This window comes from Notamacropus eugenii, chromosome 2 (assembly GCF_028372415.1).
Source record: "Notamacropus eugenii isolate mMacEug1 chromosome 2, mMacEug1.pri_v2, whole genome shotgun sequence".
NCBI classification, from domain to species: Eukaryota; Metazoa; Chordata; class Mammalia; order Diprotodontia; family Macropodidae; genus Notamacropus; species Notamacropus eugenii.
This window is the reverse complement of record NC_092873.1, coordinates 4,819,559-4,844,632: the sequence shown is the minus strand read 5'-3', so window position 1 is coordinate 4,844,632 and position 25,074 is coordinate 4,819,559. Positions and strand designations below refer to the sequence as shown.

Below are 25,074 nucleotides of genomic sequence, written 5' to 3'. Positions count from 1 at the left end.
GCAATTTGAAGTCAACACTCTTGAGGAGGGACAGGATCAAAACAGAATAGAAGCAATGGGGGACAGGATAGGATGGAGGGAATTATATATAGTTAGTCATACATAACACGACTATTATGGAAGTCATTTGCAAAACTACACAGATATGGCCTATATTGAATTGCCTGCCTTCCCAAAGGGAGTGGGTGGGGAGGGAGGGATGCGGAGAAGTTGGAACTCAAAGTTTTAGGAATAACTGTTGAGTACTGTTCTTGCAACTAGGAAATAGAAACACAGATAATGGGGTATAGAAAGTTATCTTGCCCTACAGGACAAAAGAGAAGATGGGGATAAAGGAAGGGAAGGATGTTAGAAGAGAGGGCAGATTGGTGATAAGGGCAATTAGAACTCTCAGCGTTTTGGGGTGGGGGAGGGGAGAAATGGGGAGAAAATTTGGAACCCAAAATTTTGTGGAAATGAATGTTCAAAAGTTAAATAAATAAATAAATTTTAAAAAAAGAAAAAAAAAGAAGTCAAGTAACTGGCTGGGAAAATGCCCAAAAAAGGGGGAAAAAAATAAGACCATAGAAGGTTACTTTCTTGGTGAACAGGTGTCTCCTCTCATCTTTTTCTCCTGAGGAAGAACAAGGCTTACTGTCACAGGAAGTTAAGACCCTTGCCCCCAGGGCCTCCAAAGTGAACTTAAACTGGGCTTAGGCAGTGTAAGAGTTTGAAAAGCCAGTCAGCAGCTTGCTAAAAGAAAACTAAAAAAATGCTCAGGAAAATAACACCTTTAAAAAGAGGCTAACTCAATTGGAAAATGAGGTCCAAAAAGCCAATGAGGAGGCATTAAAAAGTAGAATTAACCAAATGGAGGAGAAGGTTCAAAAGCTCACTGAACAAAATAGTTCTCTGAAAGAAAGAATTGAATTCAGGGAAATGAATGACTATGAGATAAACCAAGCAGTTAAAAAACAAAACCAAAAGATTGAAAAAACAGAAGACAATGTGAAACATCTCATTGGAAAAACAACTGACCTGGAAAATAGATCCAGGAAAGACAATTTAAAAATTATGGGACTACCTGAAAGCCATGATCAAAAAAAAAAATAGCCTAGACATTATCTTCCATGAAATTATGGAGGAAAACTGTCCTGATATTATAAAACCAGAGGGCAAAATAAATATTGAAAGAATCCACAGATCACTTCCTGAAAGAAACCTGAAAAGAGAAACTCCTAGGGATATTGTGGCCAAATTTCAGAGTTCCCAGGTCAAGGAAAAAATACTGCAAGCAGCTAGAAAGAAATAATTTGAGTATTGTGGAAATACAATCAGGATAACACAGTATCTGGCAGCTTCAACATTAAGAGATCAAAGGGCTTGGAACAGGATATTCCAGAAGTCAAAGGAACTAGGATTAAAACCAAGAATCACGTACCCAGCAAAATTGAGTATAATGCTTCAAGGGAATAAATGGTCTTTCAACGATATAGAGGACTTTCAAGCATTCATGATGAAAAGACCAGAACTGAAGAGAAAATTTGACTTTCAAACACAAAAATCAAGAGAAGCATGAAACGGTAAACAGAAAAGAGAAATCATAAAAGACTTTCTAAAGCTGAACTGTTTACATTCCTACATGGAAAGAAAATATTTATAACTCTTGAGACTTTTCTCAGTATTTGGGTAGGTGGAGGGATTGTACATACACACACACACACACACACACACATACACACACACATATTGACAGAGTATAGGCTGTGTTGAATCAGAAGAGATGATATCCACAAAAAAAAATAATAATAACAAGAGCAGGAATTGGGTGCATTTTGTCCATCTGGAAGTAGAAGTATATATTTATTTACAATTTTTCTGTTGAATTCTGTACTTAAGACACACTGGGATGATATTTTAATTATTATTGAGTAGCCATTAAACCTTGATCCTGCATAGCTAATATTTGACAACTGAAAATGCAAATACAAATTAAAAAAGGAATTTTGAACAAGTAAACATTTGAAGGCTGAAATTCCAAAGACATGTCATTATGTATAGAGCTGTAACACATTAGTAAATATTTTTAGGATTAAATTATAAAGAAACTAGATGAATTGACCTTGCTACAATCAGAACTCATTTAAATAGGAATAAAACACCTCCCAGTTAAATGTTTAAGCCTTAGTTATTTTACTAATACAGATGCATCATTTTTTTTTTAAATTTAAAGTTTTTTCTCCTGTATCACTGAGACCCAGAGAGGTAAAGCAGCCTCTCCAAAATCATGTGGATAGTAAGTAGTAAAGGTGAAATCTGAACCAGGTCCTCTGATTTCTGAATCAGTCCCCTCACCATTACACTAATTCTCTCTGTCAGGGTGTCTCTATATCTCTCTCTTTGTATCTCTGGCTCTGTGTCTCCATCTTTCTCCACTCTTCTGTCTGTTTCCATTTCTCTAGCAGTCTGTCTCTGTACCTCTGTGTGTCTCTCCCAGATGAGAATCCTAACCTCCAAAATTCTTTAAAGCCCAGAGTTCAAATCTAATAGTGGATTGTACTAGGTGGCTCTGAATTATCCAAGGTGGAGAAAAAGACCTTGTTCCCAAGTGGGAAACTGCTGATGGTCCTTTGGATTCTTCTTAATGCCATGATCAGCTAACCTTCCTCTCTCAATCTGCCTGTGTGACTCCCTTTGGCAGCCCCCTTGACCTTCAGTGGCTCTGCTACTGCATTCAATATCAGGCTCCCTGCCAAGTACAGCGATAACCCCAGCTTGACAACCCTTCAGCCCACCTGCCCTGGCCATGTTCAGCTACTGTGACCCGCACTGACCCAGGTTCCAATAACCATGACAACCCCAGCCTGGCTGACTCTGAACTCTGTCCAGTTCCCTAAGATCTCCGTGACCTGTGATGATTTCCTCTCATCCTGACTTGTGGCTCTTCCAGGGCCCAGTAAGTCTGTCCTGCCACATCAGGATTCCAGGCTCCCTGGCACAAAGCACTTAACACTTGTCTGTGTTGTGGCCAACCCAGTGTAGGAGAAGAGGAAAGCTGTCCAGTGCCTGATAACACTTCCTTTACCCAGCCCTCAGGTACTGGGGAAAACGTTTTCTTTATTAAACTGGGTTTGGGTCAGAGAATTTGCATTTGACTCTCCACCTTTCTGCTGCTTCCCATGTATGTGACCTTGGACATGTCACAGCCGCCCTGGACCTCAGTTTCTTCCTCAGTAAAATGAGGGAGTTGAATTAGATGACCCCTGTTATTTCTCCCATCTCTAAATCTATCCCTCCCCATGCTGTCTGAGTTGGATTTGGAAGACGGGCAAATCCAGCAATCTTCCTACAAATTCTCCATCACCATAAAGCACTGTACTCAACTAAACACTACTTTTGTAATTTTATGTTAATAATAAAAAGAGCTTTGTCCACTGGGGTGTTCAGGTTAACAAAATACCTTACTCAGAATGACCTTGTGAGGTAGATTATACAAATTGATTTGTTTTCTTTTTCTTAAACTTGACCCTTAATGCTATGGGTATAGGAAGTTTTCTGTGAAAAACACCCCTTACCTATACATCTCAGCACATGCTCCCAACTGAAAGTCTTAGCCTTGGAGAAGTTGAGGGCCTTTGCCCAGGATAAGGAAGAAGCAGAACTCAATCCCTAAATCTTCCTTTGAATTTAAGGACAACATCTCCTTCACCCATTTTATCAAGATGCCTGAATGCAAGAATTATGATCCCATATAATAGGTGAGGAAAGTAATACTGTATCACAGTGTCCAATGCTGACTGGAGGACCAGTGCAGCCTGAACCAGATGAAAATGGAACTGAGAAATACTTAACAAAATGAAAATACAATAGAACATAGACAGTTGTACTATGTAGTTTTCTATGTCAAAATGCAACCTGCAGAGATCCTTGTGTCCCTTTAATGCCTCTTCCCTCCTCCTCTCTCCCCCCACCCCATTTCTACTTGAGCTTGACAGCACTGCTCTGAAGGAGAGCTTCCTAATGAGATTTTCCATCTCACTTCGTAGTCCTTGGGCTTTTGTCAAGGTCTATAGAAAATGGCCTTTCTGCTGGGGGGAGGAGAATGCTGCCTCAGGAATACAGGGTCAGAGATCTGTAGCTGAAAAGAATCCAAAAGGCTGCCTAGTCCAATGCCCTTAATTTATAGAGGAAACAGTCACATGAAAACTTAAAAAAAATTAAACCATCATTACCAAGGCTGTAAACATCAGAAATGAGATCTGAGCCTGAGTGCCCTGATTTCATAGCCAGGGCCCTCTCCCTTTTTGCAGTAACTTTCTGGTTGATTTCCCCACTTCATGTCTATCCCTGCTCCAATCCATCTTCCCCTCAGCTGCCAAGGTGTTTTTTCTAAAGTGTAGGTCTGACCTGGACAAATCTTGCTCAGTTAACTCTGGTGGCTCCCTATTACCTCCAAGGCCAAATAGAATTTCATATTAAAGCTCATCACAACCTGTCCTCTTCTTAGCTTTCCATGTTGTCATTCAGTCCTTTTTCAGTTGTGTTCACTTTTTCATGATCCCATTTAGGATTTTCTTGACAGAGATACTGGAGTGATTTGCCATTTCCTTCTCCAGTTCATTTTATAGATGAAGAAGCTGAGGCAAACAGGATTAAGTGACTTGTCCAAGTTCACACAGCTAGTATGTGTTTGAGGCTAGGTTTGAACTTAGGTTTTCTTAACTCCCTGCCTGGCAATTTATTCACTGTGCCATCTAGCCACCCCATATCTTTTCATACTTTAATCTTTTTATACCTTAATCACCTTCACTCATTCCTTAATCTAGCTACACAGGCCCTCCAATGCAATGCAATACCATCTCTGTGCTTCTGAACACTCAACTTCACCTGTATATTTCCTGGCTTGCTTCAAGACTCATCTCAAGTTCCACATTCTGCAAGAAGCCCTTCCGGGTGCCTCTCAAGAGCTAGCAACTTTCCCTTTCAGATTACCATCCATCTACTCTATATCCCTTTAGTTACTTACGTATTGTCTTCTACTTTAAAATGTCCTCTTCTTAGGACAGTTTTTGGTGTTTGTTTTTCCTTTCTTTGTATTCTCAGAGTTTGGCATAGTGCCTGACACATAACATGCATAGAAATGTTTGTTGCCTTGAATTACCTTCACTCAACATCCCTTTAGATTTCTAAACAAAAATGCCCCTTGTTGGACTCTGCTTTCCATGTGGCAGTCTCCTCCCATTCAAATGTAGGTTCTTTGAGGGGAGGGTCTGCGACTCTTTTTGTATTTGTGTTTTTGGTGCTTAGCACAAAGGAAAAACTTAATAAGTATGTTTTTATTGATTCATTTATCAAGCCAACATGTACCTCTTTTCAGCTCCATACATTGTTCTTGGGGCCAGATGGAAGTCAGCTCCATCTTCACTTGACAACTCTCAAAAGACTTGATCACAGCTATCATGTACCTTCTTGCCTCTTTTTTCCAGGCTAAACATCCCCAGTTCCTTTAACTGAAACTGTATAGACTTCAATGGGTACTAACAGTCATTCACCACCCTGCCTGCCCTTTCCTGGATGCTCTCCAGCTCATTAATGGCATCCCTGAACCATGGGACAGGATAATCTAGAACAGAACAGAACAGAAGACTTCAGATGAGTTCTAATGAAGGCAGAGCACAAAAAGACCATCCTTACTCCTGAGACTATGTTGTCTTTAATATGCTCCAAGACTGCGTTACTGCTGGTGTTTCCCATTGCTTTTTGTGTTCTCCTTTCTATATTATCTTCTCCTATTTGAAGAGACAAAAGTTCCTTGTGGACAGGCGCTACCTTGATTGCTTATTCAGTTTTTATCACAAAGACTAGCTTCTAGATTTATCTGTTGATTAGCTCCTTGGGCAGCCACATCATCCTGCTGGCTTATACTAAATTTGAAGACCACTAAATGCCCCCGATTATTTTTAGATAAATTGCTGTCTAATTAATATTACCACATTCTGAATTTTTGAAGATATTTTTTAACCTAATCAAAACACAAAAATTTCCTTAATGCTATAAAGGTTACAGTTAGGTCATTGACCCATACAGATTTATCCCTGAATTATTTAAACGAGTTATTGAAAATGTAAAAATGGGAAATGGACAACCAAAAAGACATCAACACTGACTATAATAATTTCATCCAGAAATTAAACTAATGTAAATTGATTGTCACAGCAAGAAGACCAAAAAAGAAGACCCCAGAAACTGCCTTAGTCAACAAACATATGACTTGTTTTCCCAATAGAGAAGGATGACTGCCAAAGGTTAAACCAAGTTAAAATATGAATTGATTTGACCTTTGGCAGTCATTTGGCAGTATAGCCCAATAAAGCAGAGAAAAGGAGGGGAAGACTACTGTAAAGAAATCTTGGCAAGACAACCAACTAACCAACTAGGCATTCAATAATGAAAAAGGAAAGCAGAACTACAAACAAGAAAAATGGGGAAAGATTTGCAGAAAAAAAAACATCATTTCAACAAAGTGTTTTCTCCTTCAAGAAGAATGGAATCAATGCTCTTGATTGCTAATATTCCAGTCCCTGAAATGTTTATAGAACATGCAGGAAAGTACTAAAGAAAATAAAGACAGGAAAAGTAGCCAGATTGGACCAAATATATAGAGAGAAGTTTGACACTAGAAGTGATACTTTGAGAGACTGATCTAGAAAGTATCTGAAGGAAGGGAACATTAAAAGTATGGGAAAATGTCAGACTACTAATAATGGGATGGGGAGGAAGGTGAATGAGGGAACATCAGTAACTACTGACTCCCTCCCACCTCATAGACAATCAGTTGCCACATCGCATTGATTTTACCTTCACATCACTCATATATGAAACTGCCACTATCCAATCTCATCACCCCATGCCTGAACTATTGAAACAGTCTTCTGGCTGGTCTCCCTGTCTCAAGTGTTTCCCAACTCCAGTCATCCTTTATTCAACTATGAAACTGATCTTCCTAAAAAACAAGTCAGACCCATATAACCCCTTATTGAATAAACACCAATGGCTCCCTACCACTTCCAAGATCACATATAAAACTCTCTGTTTGCCTTTTAAAGTCCTTTATAACCTGGATACTTCCTAAGGTTCAAGCCTTATTCTTTTACTCCCTTCCACAAACCTTGTGATGCAGTAAAACTGGTCTCTTGGCTATTCCTCACTCTATCTGCTGACTCTATACATTCTCACTTGCTGTTTCTCATTCCTGGAATTCTCTTCCTCCTGACTTCCTTCTTTCAAGTCTCAGATAAAAAAAAATCACCTTCTACGGGAAGATTTCTTGGTCCCCCTTACTACTACTGCCTTCCCTCTGAGGTTACCATTATTTGACCCTATATATTGACAACTAATAAATTGAACTGCTTGGAATTTTGTAACTCAGTTTACCTTAATTTCAGTCATGACAATATATAACTTTTTTGTACACAGTGGTTTATGTATTGTCTCCCCCATTAAATTTTGAACTCCTGAAGGACAGATACTGGTTTTGCCTTTCTTTGTTCCCTAAGTGCTTAACACAATGCCAGGCACATTGTAAGCTCTTAATAAATGGTTGTTGACATATACATACTCTCCAATCTATACATTTTATCAATGTTGCTCTGTGGTAACAAGACATGGGATGCCACTGTCTTCAAAGAGTTAAAGATGGACATCAAACAGAGAGCAATAGAAAGTCATATGGTAGAAATGGGCAGAGCCAGAAGAATAGTTGTCATCAAGGAATTTGAGAGCAGCAAAGAAAAGGAGGTCTTGCTGTTTCACATGCAAGAGTGCAGGATAATAGGAAGAGAACCAAAATACTCTGCCAGTATTCTTTTGACATTGGAAACAAGTGAAAAAGGTCACCAGCATATTGGGTGGACCCATTTGGTGAATTTGGGGGGGAACATGGAGTCACACAGGACATTCAGATATTTTGACTGGCACCACTGGAGGGAACTCCCAACTCAAGGACATCAATGGGCCATTTGTTTTGGAGTAAGTAGTAAGTATAATGGAGTCCAGAAATCTTTGTATCTTTCATTCAATTATATGATGATAAAAGTATGATCTGTTGGAGACTGTCATTTGTGAAAGCCTGCCCATTCCCCTCCTTGAGAATACTCCCAATATGTTGATGATTTTCATTAAAATTACATACAGGTGGGAAAGAAGGCATATATATAGACCTGCAGTTGTCAATGTTTTCTCATTTGCTTCTTTTCAATATTAAGATGTGCAATTTTTTCTAGGACTCCTTGGTATATTCCTTTCCTTTAGATTTTTAAAAAATAATTCCCTCAACATCCTCACAATTTTGTTAGCTACAATACAGATTTCTCATAAGTATACTTGATCTAATCTGGTTATTTTCCTCATATTTGTCCAGTTATGGTTATTGTTCAGTTGTTTTTCAGTCATGTCCAACTCTTCGTGATCCCATTTGGAGTTTTCTTTGTAAAGATACTGGAGTGATTTGCTGTTTTCTTCTCCAACTCATTTTATAGATGAGGAAACTGAAGCAAACAGAGTTAAGGAACTTGCCCAGGTTCACACAGCTAGTAAGTGTCTGAAACCAGATTTGAACTCAGGAAGATGAGTCTTCCTGAATTCCAGACCATTATACACTGCACCACCTTCACTTTAGTGTTACTTTTACTTCCTCTATAACCACATCCAGGAATATAGCTGAAGTATGGCATATCTCTTATTGTTGATGGTAAAAATTTGGTTTTTTTGCAGATAATTTCCAAATTTCTTTTGGTTGTTGGTTGACCTTCCATTTTCATCCTTAAATGCCATGAGGATGATTTTCTTTGGTTAGGCTTCTCACTAAGTGTTTATTTAAAATGGTTTCATCCCTTGTTGCTTCTATTTGCTTTAGAAGGCAATCTGTTCAAAAGCTTCCAGCATCCTCTGTAAGAGTTTCTAAAAATGAGTTTATATTTTAAAATGATATGTTTTTTGCCTGATACCTCTCCCCTCTTGGCAAGTAAATTATGTTTGCTACTGAAACGCTTTTTAGCTTCTCTTGATCTCCTTGTTGTAACTATTGATTTCCATCAGTTAAACTTCTGCATCTCTAGCATTTCTTCAATCAGTGATTCATTTTTCATTTTTACTGTCTTATTTCAACAGAATACCCTTTCTTATCCTTTCTCTTAATTTTATAGAAATTTTCATCTTTTCTCTAACAAATTAGTATTTAGCTATTTATTCAATTCAGGAATGGTTCTCACATCAGTAACAAGTCATTTTTATATGTTCAAATGTCATCTTTCAAATGTTACTCAATATTCACCATATCAGCAGTTACTAATTCTTTTCTCAAAGACAATTCTCATGGTGTAGCTGAAGATGCGTAGAATAGACAAGTCTTAGACCTCTATATCATGAGCATCATCTTTGAGAAAAATATATATTTTTTGCTATCCTCACTTGCTCTCAGCTTTACATTGATGTCATTATGTATGAATGTATATGTGGATTTAATTTTGAGGGTCTTATTGAGTACTTGAAAATTTTTCTACTTCTTGATCTTTGTGTGATATTTGGTGGTACAAATGCTCCAATTATTTTTATGGTAGTCTTTTTCTCTCTAACTGTTTTCAAGAGCACTTACAATATATGCAAAATAAAATGATGCAAAAATAAAGGATGACCTAATTAGAATTTACGCAATAAAAAGTTAGAGCAAAACAGAGCATGGAGCAATGTTGATGAGCAATTTTGGCTCCAAGGAAGAGATCAAGAAATGCAATTCACCTCTCAGTAAGAGATGTAGAGGATGGAGTAGTGTGTGGACTGTCAGATGGAGTTGTTGTATTAATAACCTTTGCTGAATAATTTTTCTTTGTTAGAAGGGAGGACTTTTTGTATGATAGGTTGTTAGAAAGCAGAGAAGAAGAATATATCCAAAAGTTTGACTGCTATTTCAAAAAACAGGCATGATACTATTTTTTTCCTTGTAGAATTTAGTCAAGAGTGAGAATAAGAAGAAAAGGAAGGCCAATCACTATGTCATTAGGAAGATAGAATTTTTTTTTAAATTGACATTTACTTGGCTCATCATATGCATTATCTAATTGATCTTCAAAACAATCAGACACATTGTATAGCATGGTTATTGTAATCATCCTCATCTTAATTTTAAAATAATAAGGAAAAAACTGAGACTCATTGGCTTATTTTGGTTCATCAGTATCATAAGTGGTAGAGCTGGATTTCAAATACGTGTTTCCTGATTTCAGTACTCTTTTAAAATACACCTCAGCTACCTCTATTAAACCAAAGAATCAGTAGTGGCCTAGCTTGGTGGTAAAAGCACAGCCATGGCAAGTCATGGAACCTCTCTGGGCCTCAGTTTGCTCACAAAGGGCAGGGTGAGTTGTCTCTAAGATCCCTCTCAGCTCTCTCTTTCTGTGATAATTAATTAAAGTTCAGATAAATTAATTAAAGGTCATATGAGGTCTGTATAGAGGTTAAGGATCCAAGAGTCCAATTTGTTTCTGCCCTCAGTGCAGGACTATTGCTGAATCAAGTCATCCACCCCTCATGATTATTGAACCTGAGCATTGACGTGTCACCACTTGGCAAAAGACAAACAGTACAGAACTTCTGGGTCCACTTAGATTTTTAGGAAGAAAATCTACCCAGTCAGTATTCTTGCAGGACCATGCTGAGAACTCAATTTGAAAGAGAGAAATTCAATGCTTTCTGTAAATTCTTCTACCTTTTCCTACTCCTTTCTAATTCCTATAATCATACAGGGTCAACTATTCTCTAGGTAGGTTGTTTTCTCAACAAAAGTTTTGTTTCCTCTTACATCTTTCCACTGAATAGGGATAAAACAACATAAGCCCATAACAGCAGATCTCAATCAGATACAGAGTGAAATTTTTAAGCTTATTTATCTTGGTCATAAAAATAAAGTTGGCACTAGAGAAAAGTGAAATCTGGTAGTCCAGTGTCCCAGGCTATGGGATCACATAGACCAGGTTCAACTCTGCAGGCTACTCAAAAAATTATATATGTTTTTGGCTCATTAAGTCCATATTCTGAATCTATTCTAGAAAGTCTCAGAATATAGTGTTCATTTAAGTTTTCCCACATGTGGGTGAAAGGGCACCCTAGGATGCCATTGTAAACCCACTTAGGTACCAATGCATTTATTGATCAAGTCACATAATCTTTCTGAGCTTCAGTTTTATCATCTGAAAAAAGGGGATATTAATATCTACCTTATAGGGTTATTGTCAGGATCAAATGAGATATATTAGTACTTGGAAGATATTTAGGACACTACTTTGAGAACTTGGACTGCTCTAGAAGGAAAACGCAGTTAGAGTCGAAATCTATTCAGGCAAGGGAAAGAGTTTAAAAGATGGCTTTTCTCCTTGGCCCACTGGTAAGTAAAACTGGGAATACTGCTTAAGGGAGTGAGAGGTCCTCAGTATAGCTACATCAGCCTAGGGATGATACTCAGGATGATACATCTAGGCTAGATCCAAAAAGTGAGAAGACCTATTTGATACTGTGGATGAAGAAGAAACAAATGCAAAAACACTTGGAAAACAAGTAAATTATGATTAATCCATTCATTTTCTCATCTCTATGAAAATTGGGTACATTTGCCCCATCTTTAGTCTTGCACCATGTCTCACCTCTACAATTTCTCCTAGATTACTTACAGCAAATTATTTTAATATAGCAACATATAATCCAGTCATTATTGCTGCTGTCCAGTAGTGTCCAACTCTTCATGAGCACATTTGGCGTTTTCTTGGCAAGGAGATTTGAGTGGTTTGCCATTTCCCTCTCCAGGTCATTTTACAAATGAGGAAGCTGGGACAAACATGGTTAAGTGACTTGCCCAAGTAGAAAGGAGCTCACCACTACTGGAGAGACTGTAGGTATATAATACTAGCTATTAGAATGGAAGAGTAGGCCACATTTTCTCCCTAAGTCTCAGTGTTTTTATTTTTGAGGGCTACAGTAGACTCAGTTATTTGAAAATTCTAATGCACCACAGAAATGTTGAGCACTAAGTATTCTTGGGTCTTGTGAGATGTTTACTTCTGGACTTACACTGTCACTTCTTCTGGGTATCTTTCTGCCTGCAGATTTCCTAGGTGATTTTGTCCATCCCAGGTGTGGTGGGGAAGTCCTGTCCAATTACTGGCAAGGGAAGGGGCTTGGGGAATATGATGGGTAATACCCCATAGTTGGGCAATCGGTGCCCTTGTGATTATTAGTACTTGTAGTTTTGGGGACACACCTGAAGTAAGCAGGATGCTGTTCCTGATCGCCCAGTCTCTGGAGACTTCCTCCTCCTTCTGCTCTATATGGAGATTGTGTAGGCCTTTTGATTTCACCTACTCTTTCCCCATTAGTGGTGAGCTCCCAAAGGGCAGTTGTTGGTTTTGTGGCTTTGCATTTCTTTGTAACCACTTTGCATGGTGCCTTGCACACAGTGCTCACTCAATAAATCTTACTGCCTCACTGGAGAGGTGATGTGGAGGGTGCTGTTTAGCCAAATAATCCAATAGGAAAAATGATTCCTTTCTTTGAGATAAGGAGTTAATTAGGTTCGTTTTTTTTTTTTTTTTTTTTTAGCTTTTTTTAGGGGATAAGGAGGAGAGAGAGAGCTGGATTTCTGCCAGTTACTAGCATTAGGACTTTACTTACCTTCTATTGGCCTCAGTTTGCCCATTTGTAAAATGGGTGCAAAGTAGCTGTTGCGTTGACCTCATTAGTGTAAATACCAAATGAGAGGGAGTATACAATATACTGGAAGAGCATTGGTTCTAGAATCAGAGAACTGGGTTCAAATTCCACCTTTAAAGTTTGTATGACCTTGGATAAGTCACTTAATCTCCCCAGGCCTCAGTTTCCTTATCTGTAAATGAAGGCATTGGCCTGGATGGTCTCTGAAATTCCTTTCAGCTCTAGGCTTAGTCTATGAAGTGGAGATAATTATAGCTTCAGCCTCACCTCATAGGTTAGGTATGAGTGAATATCAAATGAGACAGTTTATGTCAACTGCTCTGTAATTCATAAAGTGCTATATAAAGGTCAGGGATTATTATTATTACTATTATTATTAGGCAAATTCTACAAGATGGTGAAAGGTAGTGGTCCAGCCCATTCCATGACCTTTGGGGCTGGGACCAAAGGCAAAATGAGAAGCATAATTTAATAGGAAGATGAGGCTGAGGCAACTAGCCAAGGTCTTAGGGCTGGCCAAAAGATTGGAATAATCTTTCAAACTGTTAACTGTTAACTTGTGACTTTCTTTTCCCTAGTCCCTCCTCCAGTTACCCAATATCTGTTCCCTTTTCTGGTTGTCCAGCAGTCTTTTTTAAATGCATCAGAGTTTGGTGTCCTAAGGTTGGGCAGTAGCAACAGGAACAGGTAGGTGGGAGCAAAGGAGACATTGTGTTCTTTCAGACGAGAGCCTGAGTTTAGGACACTGATCAACAAAGAGAAGCAGTGGTAGCTTAGAGTCCTATGGGACACCAATGAGCAGAGAGCAGAGCGAGCGCAAGAGAACTGCTCTGGGCATGGCATGTTCCAGCTAGAGTCTCATTGAGCAGGGTAAAGGCGGGGACGGGACACCTCCAACTCAGCTTTCTTTTTACATCTCTGCCTCTGTCTGTCTCCTCTTCCCTTTCTGATATTTCTCTGACAGTAAGCTAAGCATCCGCCCAAGATGCTTCTTCTCCGTAGCTCCCAGATGCTGCAGACTCTGGAGAGAGCCTTGAGGAAGGACATTCCTGAATCTCTAAAGGTAAGCATGAGCATTATTCATGTACATTTCCTCCCCCCCACTCATGCAGCCAGTGCCTTAGTTCAGTGACTCGTCTCATCTCCCCTGTATGACTGCAAAAGCCTTCTCTAATTGGCTTTCCTCTATCTTAGCCTTCCTCCACAGAGCTGCCAAAATGATCTTCCTAAAATGCAGGTCTGAGCTTGTCATTTCCCCCTAGTATAAGCTTCTCAGTTTGGCACTGAAAGACCTTCACAATACCGGCCCTTCTTACTTTTCCCTTCCCCAGTGCTTAGAACAAAATAAACCCTTAAGAAATGCTTGTTGACTGGCCAACTGATTCCACACACTTGGCATTCCAGTCATATTGACATACTAAGGTATCCTTATCATATATCCTTCACATGTGATGGTCCATCTTCCATCTCCTAACTCCATTTCTTTTCACAAGTTCTCTTGATTCCCAGAATCTATTTCCTCTTAATTTACTCCATTTGGAATCTCCTATTTCTTTCAAAACTCAGCTCAAGCACCACCATCTGTATCAGGGGTTCTTAACCTGGACTCTCTGAACTTATGTTTAAAAATACTTTCCTTTGTAATCCTATGCATTTTTGCATTTAAAAACATGGTCTGTTTAATTTTAAAACATTTAAAAACATGGATGGGCTCCACAGGCTTCACTAGACACTGCCCAAGGGGGCCATGACACACAGAGATATACACCTACACAACCAATTAAGAATTCCTACAAGAAACATTTCCTAACCCCAGCTCCCAGCAGTGACCTCCCTCCCCAAACCACAGTTTATTCATGGTGTATATATAATAGATGTGTTTATGTAGGGTATTCCAAAAATCTTAGTGCTAGATATTAACGCTTGCTAGTCCTCATGCATTTTAAACTTTAATAGCACTTGTGTGTAGATGTTTCCCTAGTAAGTAAGTGAAAGAATCAGAGTTTGAACTCATAATGTCAATATGATTTCCAGTATACGGGGCTGTCAACTCAATTTCTTTTTAGAAGCAAGAAATTTGTGCACCCTGGGAGAATACACCAAGAGTCCATGATTTCCTAATTATGTATTTCTTGGAAAGTTACCACCTTTTTGCACCTCAGTTTCATCATCTGTAAAATGAGTAGGTTGAGTTATGATGATCTATAGGTCTCCTTCCAAATTCTATGGTCTAGGATCCTTTGATAATATGCAAAACAAACTGGGGAAGGGGGAACTCCAAGTAAGAGACCTCCTTCTAAGGAAAATTGAAACCTTTCTATCACCTGGTCCTAAGTCTTAAGAGGTTGCTTGAGGCTCAGAGAGACACTTACTCACACTGTGAGAGGTTAAGTGAAATCTATGTTGTGCTGGAGATGGAGTTTGACCCCTGGCCTTCCTTACTCCCAAGGCTGACAGTTCAGTTGCCCTGGACATTTTTAGAAAATCCTTCCCTCCTGTATGTGACTGGCCATTGGAGACTTTGAACCCCCAACTATATACAACTTGACTTAGCAACTTATTGCAAAATAAATCCCTATCAGTCCCTGACTTCTCTAGCATCTGAAACATCCTATTACAAAGTGTTCCTTTGTTGACTCTCTCTGTTGTATCCTGGATCCCTGCCATCCTTGCTTCCATTTAGTCTTAACTCAGGCTCTGGAACAATCCTCTGTCTCTAGAAATTATGCCCTCCTTCCTCCAAGAGAAGATTTAAGATTCCTGAACCATTTTTCCAGAGCACTCCAACTTGGAGAAATGAAATTATAACCAAGGACTCACTTTGGAATTTCTCATAACTAGGTGGCGCCACAGTGCACTGACGGCTGGGCTTCCAGTCTGTATGATCTGAGTTCAAATCAAACCCTAGACTCTCAGTAGCTGTGTCATCCTGGGCAAGTCATTTAACTTTCATTTGTCTCAGTTTCCTCAACTGTCAAACTTTCGTTTGTCTCAGTTTCCTCAACTGTCAATACCAGAATAGCACTCACAGAGTTTATTGTGAGGACCAAAGGAGATAATATTTATAAGAGTACTTAGTACAGTGCCCAGAATGTAGTAAGTGCTTAATAAATGTTTATTTCCTTTCCTTCTGTCCCTTCCTTTCTCTTTGCTTCCTTTCCCGTCCCCTGCTTCACACACACATAACCTGCTACCACTTTTTTTTGCACATCATCACAGAACCATAGACCATGGATGTTATAGCTGAAAAGGAATTCACCAATCTTCCACTCCAGCCCCCTCATTTTATTTTTATTTTTTCAAAATCCTGATTTTAACCAACACCAAACAAAATGTGCACTTTCATATTCAAAGTAGAAAAAAAAATGTGGATTGTACATGAAACTGCAGGTCTCCTGTTGTGAGCAGTTTGCTTTTCTTTTTATGTGTTTAATAAGTTTGAGGTTTTGCTTTGACCATTCTAATCTGTATTCTCTCCTCCTGGGTGTTTAATAAATGATTGTTGGTTGATAGATTCAAGTATAGTTTGAACTAAATCAGTGGTTTCTATCTCAAGAAGAGATGGAAGCCACTAAGCCACATATAAGGATCTAATAATCCCTTTGGGGGAGGTGCATATTGGTTTAGAAAACCAAAGTAACATTACGTTTTATTGTATTTTTATCTTGTTAAATATTTTCCAATTACATTTTAATCTGGCCTGGACAGCCACCAACTGGGGTGTTCCACACCTCTGGACAAGCTGAAGTCCCTTCATTTATGATAGTCTGTAAATTTAAATAAAAGCAAGGTGTTGTTACTATCCTCTCAGGACAATCTAATCTCCCTGAGAATGGAGATTGTTTCACTTTTGACTTTGTATTCCCAAAGTTTAGCACATAGTAGGTACTTAATAAATGTATATTGAACTGAAGTGGATTCAGCAGTTCCATTCTTGCCTTTTGTCCACTGCTCCCCTCGAGTGTCCCTGGAGGGGGCACTCAGAAAGGACCTGCAGCAAGTATTGGACTAAACATTAGGAGCGACCTCTCCCACTTCCAAGTTCTGAGACCACAGACTAATCCTTTCACTACTCCGAGCTTGAAATCTCCTCCTTGGTTCTGGTCCTGCCTTACTCTGAGGTGTCTTATCCAGTTCAGGATCTGGCATGAATGCTTCTCAGTAGAACACAGCCAACTCAACGAAATGCAGATCACACCTACAAAATGCAATCCAGAATGGGCTGTTTACTGAAAATAAGCATTTAGATTGGATCAGAAGAACTGAGTTCAAGTTTGGGCTCAGCTACTTAGTATCTATGTGCCTTGGGCCAAATCAATTAACTTCTCCTTCCTGAAGACAAAGCTTTTCGACTTCTCTGATACTGGCTGTGTTTTCATTCATTCTCCCCATGGACCATTGCAATAAATAGCCTGCTGTTCAGATGCCTGCCCCACATCTCCTCCCTGCAGTCCATTTTTCAAGCAGCTATCAAAGTGATCTTCCTTAAATGGAAGTGTGACAATGTTACCCTCCACTCAGTAAACTCCAATGGTTCTTTATCGCCTCCAGCTTTGTACATAGGACACCCTTCTTCAGTCTTCTCATACTTTGTACCCCATCAATATCATTTCCTCTCCTTTCCACCTACCATTTCCTCAAACAAGAGGCTCCATCACCAGACTTCAGACATTTTTACAGGATGTCCCCTATGAATGCACCCGGGCTTCTCTGGTTCCCTTCAAGTTCCAGTTAAAATTTCATCTTTTACTGGAAGCCTGCCCTGATTCTTCTTCACGCCAGTGTGTTCCCTTTATTGACCAGCTCTATTTATGCTGCATATTGCCCATGTGTATGTAATTATTCATAGCTTGTCTCCCCCATGAATTGTGAATTCCTTATGAGCAGGGACTGACTTATACCTTTCTTTGTATCTCTAACTTAGCACAATGACTGGCACATAGTAAGTACATAATAAATGCTTATTGACTGATTTTGTCACCCTTCCCCATGAACTGACTCTGACTCCTTTGGGCTGCCACTCCAGATTTTTGGCACCGTCTTCCATATGAACCATGGGAATCCATTCAAGCTGGAGGCATTGGTGGACAGGTGGCCAGATTTTAAAACTGTCATCGTCCGGCCTCAAGAACAGGTAAACCACTTGTTTTTTCTCTCCAAAGAGGCTGAGTTTTTATCCCTTTTCACTTTACAAGTGACCGAGCTGGAATGCTTGTTTTTAGGGTTAGAATCAGAGGTCAACATCTTTCCCCAATGCTCCAGTCCCTTCCTACATTTTGATCCCTGACTTTCTTTCCTTTTTTTACAACCTGCTCAGGACATGACAGATGATTTAGATCACTACACCAACACCTATCAAGTTTATTCCAAGGATTTCCAGAATTGTCAGGAACTCCTCAAGTCTTCAGATGTCATCAACTGGAAGCAACACCTGCAGATTCAAGGTAAAAATGTCATGGATTTGCATTAGCCAGTGCATAAACTCTTCTTCTCCAGTCATCATGTAACAAAGCTAACTTTTGGCTCTATCAGATTTTCTAATTCCTAGGGCTGCAAGCTCTGTATGAGTCTACAGGACAAAATAGAAGCCATAAGGGCTAAGGTAATCTTAGTCTCCATCAAGGAAAACATAATGTCCAGTACTAAGGAAATGATAACATCCAAGTACTCTGCCCTGATCACACCACACTTAAAGTATTGTGTTCAGTCCTGTCCTCCACATTCTTGGAAGGATATTGGCAAAATGGAGCATGTGGAGACAAGACAAGACAGGTTGACTATGGGCCTTGAAATTATTCCATTACAAGGACTGGTTGAGAGAACCGAGGACATGTAGCCTGAAGAAGAAAAAAGTTTGTGGTGTTGTTGGAGGTGGTGGTGGAATATGAAAGCTGCCTTCAAGTATTTGGAGGGCTGGCATGTTAGGGGCAGCTAGGTGGTGCAGTGGATAGAGCACCAGTGCAGGAGTCAGAAGGATCTGAGTTCAAATCTCACCTCAGACACTTGACACTTACTAGCTGTGTGACCTTGGGCAAGTCACTTAACCCCAATTGCCTCATCCTGGGTCATCTCCAGTCATCCTCATGAATATCTGGTCACTGGATTCACATGGCTCTGGGGGAGAAGTGAGGCTGGTGACCAGCACAGCCCTCTCTTACTCAACAAAAAGTCAAGTACAAGTCATGTCAGTATTTCTCTGATGGCATGGTCTGGTTTGGCAATGAAGGATGAACACACAGGACTGGCATGTGGAATAGAGGCTCTATTCTTCTTGGTCCCTGGAACAGAATTAACAGCAATGGATGATCATTGCAAAGAAGCAAACTTTGGCCTGATCTCTGGGAAAATTTCCTAAGAATCAGAGCTGTGTGAAAGTGAAATGGGCTGCTATGAGAGGTAACCGACTTCCTATCACTGGAGGTCTTGAAGCAAAGGCTGAATGGTCATAGTGTATAGAGGATTCCGTCAGGTATATATGAATGCAAAGAGATATTCTCTGAAGTCCCATCTGATTTGGGGGTCCTGTGACTCTTCCTGACCTCTAAGGTCAGGAGTCAATTCCATTTTCTGGAATATCCAGGATCACTTTGTGCAGCTATACATTGGTCTTACCCCAGTCATTAATTCTGATGATAGTCTCTCCCCTGGGTCTGAATAATCACTCATGGACCTTTTGCTTTCATTTTTTCTTCTTCTATAGGTTTTCAGTCTGGCTTAAATGAGGTGATAAATAATGTCACAGAGGAAAAATCAGTCCAGGTCAAGATGACAAAACGAATTCTCTATTTGGCTTGTGAAACAATGAACAGATATGCACCTTTCCAGCAAAACATGGATAAAGCAGATAAAACTGAGAAACCAAAAAGAGATTTGTAAGTTATCTAAAAGCTGAATCGTTAAGAGAAAATGTATTGCAGCCTAGTTGGCTGGAAAGTGAATTTCTACTAGTCAAATTCTATTTTCCTGCTGATTTCCATTTCAAAGGTGGAACAGCCGCGTCGTTAAAGTGATGCCTTCTAGCATGATAAAAACCAAAGCAGTGGTCAGTCAAGCCTTTGCTATTCTTGTGCTTCCATAAGTGCTAAAAGTTAGCTTCCCTTGTTCTGGGATTTCTTGATCCTTGACATCTCCCATTGATCTTATAGAGGTTACGTGACTATCTTATGAATATGAAAATCTCCAGACTCTGTGGGCACAAATCTTGGAATTCCTTGTCTTTCTTCTCTTCTTCACCTTTTTCTTGGATATTTGCATTACTTATTGGAGCTAGACTGTCATGGTATATATACTTGTAAAGACTGATGTCTCTCATAGGAAAGTAGTTGGGGGGATTATCAAGGCCTATGTCAAGCTAGAAAGTGCTACTATTCACAGTAATTCGTACAAAGTAAGAGGCAGCATGGCACAGGGAACTGAGCATACCTTGGAGTCAGGAAGGTTCAAGTGCCATCATTGGCCCTGGGCAAGTAATTCAACCTCTGAGAGCTCCTAGACAACTCTCTGAAGCTACAAGTTGCAGAACACCTGCCAATCTGAAGCAATAGTGAGTTGGTCCCTGAACCAACCAAATCATGGGTGTTTTGTGAAGAGGAGAAATACAGCAAGAAGGTGCACCTTTTGGACCATAGATTTGTGAAGGGAGAGATAGGTGGGGGTCAGGTTGTGAAGGGCTTTAAATGTCCAACAAAGGAGTTCATTGTTGATCTTACAGATGATGGAAGGCCACTGGAGTTTCTTCAGCAGGAAAGTAACATGGTCAAATCTTTACTTTAGGAAAACACTTTGTGGGCAATGTGAAGAATGTTTTAGACTATCGAGACTTGAGGCAAGAGAGTCCAACAAAGAGGCCATTGAGATAGCCCTGGTCAGAGCTAATGAGGGCCTAAACAAGGGGAGTAGTTGTGTGAGTAGGGTGGAAGAAATAAATGTGAGAGATATTTTATAGGTAGAAATGACAGTTTGGTAACTAAATATGTAGGGTGAGGGAGAGTGAGGAATCAGGACACTAAGGTTATGTACTTGGGTGACTTAGAGCAGCTAGGTGGCCTAGAATTAGGAAGACCTATGTTCCCATCCAATATCAGACACTTGTTAGCTGTGTGACTCTGGCCAGGTCATTTAACCTCTGTTTGCCTCAGTTTTTTCAACTGTAAAATGGGGATTATAACAAAATGGCACCTACCTTGCAAGGTCATTATGAAGATCAAATAAAATAGTATTTGTAAAAGTACCTTTTAGATAGGACCTTGTACCATATAAATGTTTATTCCCTTCTAAAACTGAAATGTTTGGAAGAGGGATAGGGGGAGGAAATAATGATTCTGTTTTGGACATGTTCAGTTTGAATTCTTAAAAATGTCCAATGAGCCATTGATAACAAGAGAGCTCAAGAGAGAGAGTAGGGCTCCCCTTGTAGAATTAGACCCTAAGGATAATAATCTGTATTGGTGCTTTATCCCTCTTCTATACTATAAACTCCGAAGGGCAAAGATAGTGTCTTCTGTTCTGTTAGCTTCCTTTGCTCTTACTAATAGTGAATACTTAATAAAATAAATAAGGAGGTCTTGTGAGCCAGAGCATGTAGTTAGAGTGCTTGAGGTCTTGGGCTCAGGGAGTACCAAAAGACCTTTGTGCTTTGCAAAGTCCACCTTCTTTCTTTGAACATGCATATGTCTAAATTCAAGGAAACTGACTGGGTATCCTATTATAGGAAAGCACCATAAAAGTACTCCAAAAATCTGTGATTTGATTGGAATATGGGAGCTTTCTACCACAGATGATCTTGGTCTTTGTGTGGTTTTGTGTGGATGGATCTCCTAAAAAAGTTTATCCCCCTATTGGTTGAGCCACTCTAAATCCTAGGTCCTTTTGTACAAAAGATACTCACCCCAGACTGGAAGATTTCTAGCTTGGTAATTCTAGCTAGGGCTTACCCTCTATGAGGACAGAAGGTCACTTTCATGCCAGGATGAAGCAGTGCAATGAAACCTTGCTCTCTGCAAAGCCTGGATTCTACAAAACATAGCAAAACACACACACACATACAGAGAGAGACACGCACACACAGAGACACAAACATAGACACACACACACAAACACACACACACACACACACACACACACACACACACACATACCTCCATACCCCCAAGGAAGATGAGATTAGCCGGTATCTGATGTCATACTAGCAAGTGAAAGGAGAGGAGAAAAAAGGGAAGATGCCAGAGGGTCTGGAAGTTAGATTTCCATTAAATCATCCATTTAGAGTCTTCTAGTGAAAGTTTTTCATTTCTTGTTTTGGAAATTTTCTCAAGTGACTTGCTCAAGATCACACAAGTATTCGTGAGAGTCATGATTGAACCCAATACTGGGACTCAAGCTAGTCTTCTTCCCAATATACCATGCTACTCTGGAAGACCCTCTAGCAGACAAATAGCCAGCCTTTGTAGAAAGCAGGGAGGGGGCACAATGGATAAAGTGTGTAAGTGCCACACCTAAAGTCAGGAAGACTTCAGTTCAAATTTTGCATCAGACATTTACTAGCTGTGTGACCCTGGACAAGTTACTTAACCTTATTTGCCTTAGTTTCCTCACCTCTTAAATAAGTTGGAGAAGAAAATGGCAAATCACTCCATATCCTTGCCAAGAAAACCCCCCAGAATGGGTCATGAAATGTTGGACATGACTGAAGATGATTCAGCAACAAGAAAACAGAAAACTTCACTGAACCTCCAAGCTATACTAGTAGTATTGATGGAATGTTTAAAAGCTTATTGTTCCTATTAAGGTAATATTATCTCATTTCATCTTCACAATAACCCTGAGAGACAGGTGTTGTTATTATTCCCATTTTACAGATGAGGAAATAGAGGTACATGCTCTATCCACTGAGACACTTAGCAAAAAGTTGTTTCTTTTTGACTTGAATCATTAATCGAAATATGATAACAAAAGACATCTGAAAAAGCAAGTGGGGGAGGGGAAGATAGGAAAGCCCAATTTACTCAGAAGCCTCAGTCATAGATCTCCAGGGTAAAGTAAGCAGTTTGTCACTCCACTTCATCACTGGAATCACAGAATTTCAGAACTGGAAGGGACCTCAGGGCTTAGCCACTCCAACTGAGAGCTGAAACAGGAATCCATTTCCCTCATTTTATAGATGAGAAAATTGAGGGCCAGGGAAGATGACTGGTCCAAGACCATGTAAGTAGTATCAGGTGGGATTTGAACCCAAGGGATCTGAACTCAATGAAGGAACTCAGACTTGAGTGAGACTTTACTGTGTGTGTTTCTGCCAGTGCTAAGTAACAACTAAATGTCTATGAAAGACACATTTTTCTTCTGCCTAAAAGAAACGGTAATGGGGCTTGACTAATGACTTGTCAGGGAGAATGAAGAGTTCCTAGAAAGAATGGGACTGCTTCAAGAGAAAAAAAAGCAGGGGGGGAAATAGTATTTGAGAGACAGAAAAGAAATCCAAACAATATCAAGGCAGCCAGAAGAATGTGGCAGAGGAACAGAAAAGGAAGGAAAGCCAAAGGTAACGAAAACAGCCCAATGAGACCATGGGATCTGCTAAGATTGGATTAGACAGAAGACAAACAGCCCAGGGGAAGGGTTTTGGGGCTACTTCACAGGTGTGCCACTTTCTCTAGGGAGTGAGGCACACTTCATCTGCACCTTGAGCAAAGTTTGGAGTTTAAAATAAAAAGTATTGGTGAGGAAGAAAGAGAGAGCCCTTTAGGCCCTTGGTACAACCTGTTCTCCAGGATCCCAGATCTAGAGTTAGAAGGGACTTTAGTCCAATGGGGTAGTAGCTGCAGAAAGAAGATTTTGACTAACTTCCTAATTATTACAGTTGTCCCACACAAAGGAATAGACGAGGCAAGCAAGACTCAAAGAGGTCAAATGATTTGCCCAAGTTCTCACATAGCTAGCAAGTTCCTGAAGCGATGTTTCCACTTAGGACTGTACTGTAGCTATGATGTGGGGTATATGAACTACAAACAGCCTAATGTGCTTGACCCATCTGTGACTTTCAGTTTTCTCTTTCTCCTCAACAGAAACACAAAGATATTTAAGATGTCCTCACTGAACCTTGAGCATGCCTCCTTAGTAAACAACCTATGGAGCTTTGGGGGAAATGAGAGGAGCTTGAAGTTCATACAACGATGCATCCAACACTTCCCCAGCTACTGCCTGCTGGGACCAGAGGGGACTCCAGTGTCTTGGAACCTAATGGACCAGACAGGAGAATTGAGGATGGCAGGAACCCTGAACGAATATCGAAGGTTGGGCCTAGTAAGTCATATCCTCTACTATCACATCCAGGCTATGGACAAACTGGGCTATCCTATGTACTCCCACGTTGCTAAGGACAATCCAGGCATGCAGCAGGTATGCGAGAAGTTGAAACAGAAGCGTGCACCCTACTACTGGCAACAGTGGAACTGTGAGCCCCTCGAGAGCCCTGCATCCAAGGAGGGGGAAAGTGGGAGACAGAGTGAGGGCAGCAGTGGGAGCAGGGGCTCAGGCCACTCCTGAGCAGGGCACAGGCTCCCCAGGGGAATCTGGGAGTGTGGATAAATGGAATGCTAATTTAGCCTGGTCTCTCACTGTAGAAGAGCACTGATTTTCTTGTATAAATCTTATCATGATAACAAGATGATTGGCATTCTTTCTCCTTGAGCATTTCCCTGCTTCCCCCCCACCCCACCCCCACAACCCAGTCTTTCTGTGAAGAGGAGGCTTAGAATTCCCTGGAAGATGCTGGGCTTCTATAAAGGAGGGGGTGGGGAACAGTAGCTGCAGGCATCACAGTAAATACCTGGCCATTCCAGTGCTAAATCATCCCAAATTGGTCCCAGCAATTACCTCCCTGTACTAGACTGCCGTGGTACCCAGAGGGTAGGGCCTTGGGAGTCAGATGCCTGGAACTCTAGACCTGGTTCTGCTACCCACCTCCCTGGACAGCCTAGGGCCAGGATCATAGAGCTGGGAGGGATCTCAGAGGCCATCATTTTACAGATGAAGAAACTGAGACCCAGAGAGGAACAGTCCAAGGCTGCACAGGTACAGGTTTTCTGATTTTTTAATCCATGACAGTTTGCCTAGTTTGCTACTCTAGAGACCTCAGTTTCCCACTCTGTAAAGTGAGGAATCTTGAAGATCTCTAAAATCTCTTCTAGTAATGCTATGATACTCTATCCTCAGCCATTTTCTTCCCCTGCTTATTTTACAGGTAAGGAAACTGAGGAAAACAGGGTGAAGTGACTTGCCCAAGGTCACACAGTTAGTGTCTGAGGCCAGATTTGAAGTCAAGAAGATGAATCTTCCTGA

At 40.3% G+C, this 25,074-nt stretch overlaps 1 protein-coding gene across 2 annotated transcripts; it reads left to right on the top strand.

Annotated features, from left to right (window-relative positions):
- The first annotated feature begins 2,822 nt into the window (after positions 1-2,822).
- Positions 2,823-24,398, top strand: GLYAT (glycine-N-acyltransferase). Of its 2 annotated transcripts, none has more exons than XM_072638699.1 (6): positions 2,823-3,075; positions 13,700-13,798; positions 17,762-17,869; positions 18,053-18,179; positions 19,436-19,607; positions 23,799-24,398. In XM_072638699.1, the coding sequence occupies exons 2-6, from the start codon at positions 13,721-13,723 to the stop codon at positions 24,277-24,279; spliced, it is 966 nt and encodes a 321-aa protein (XP_072494800.1). In that variant the 5' UTR covers positions 2,823-3,075; positions 13,700-13,720; the 3' UTR covers positions 24,280-24,398. The 2 variants fall into 2 exon arrangements, with proteins under 2 accessions (XP_072494800.1, XP_072494799.1); XM_072638698.1 differs by lacking the exon at positions 2,823-3,075 and adding an exon at positions 13,314-13,422.
- Positions 24,399-25,074: the final 676 nt, after the last annotated feature.

Coding starts and splice junctions, on each gene's coding strand:
- GLYAT (XM_072638699.1), top strand. CDS start 13,721: ATGCTTCTTCTCCGTAGCTCCCAGATGCTGCAGACTCTGGAGAGAGCC. Junction 17,870..18,052: donor TCGTCCGGCCTCAAGAACAG/GTAAACCACTTG, acceptor CAACCTGCTCAG/GACATGACAGATGATTTAGA. Junction 19,608..23,798: donor GAGAAACCAAAAAGAGATTT/GTAAGTTATCTA, acceptor TCTCCTCAACAG/AAACACAAAGATATTTAAGA.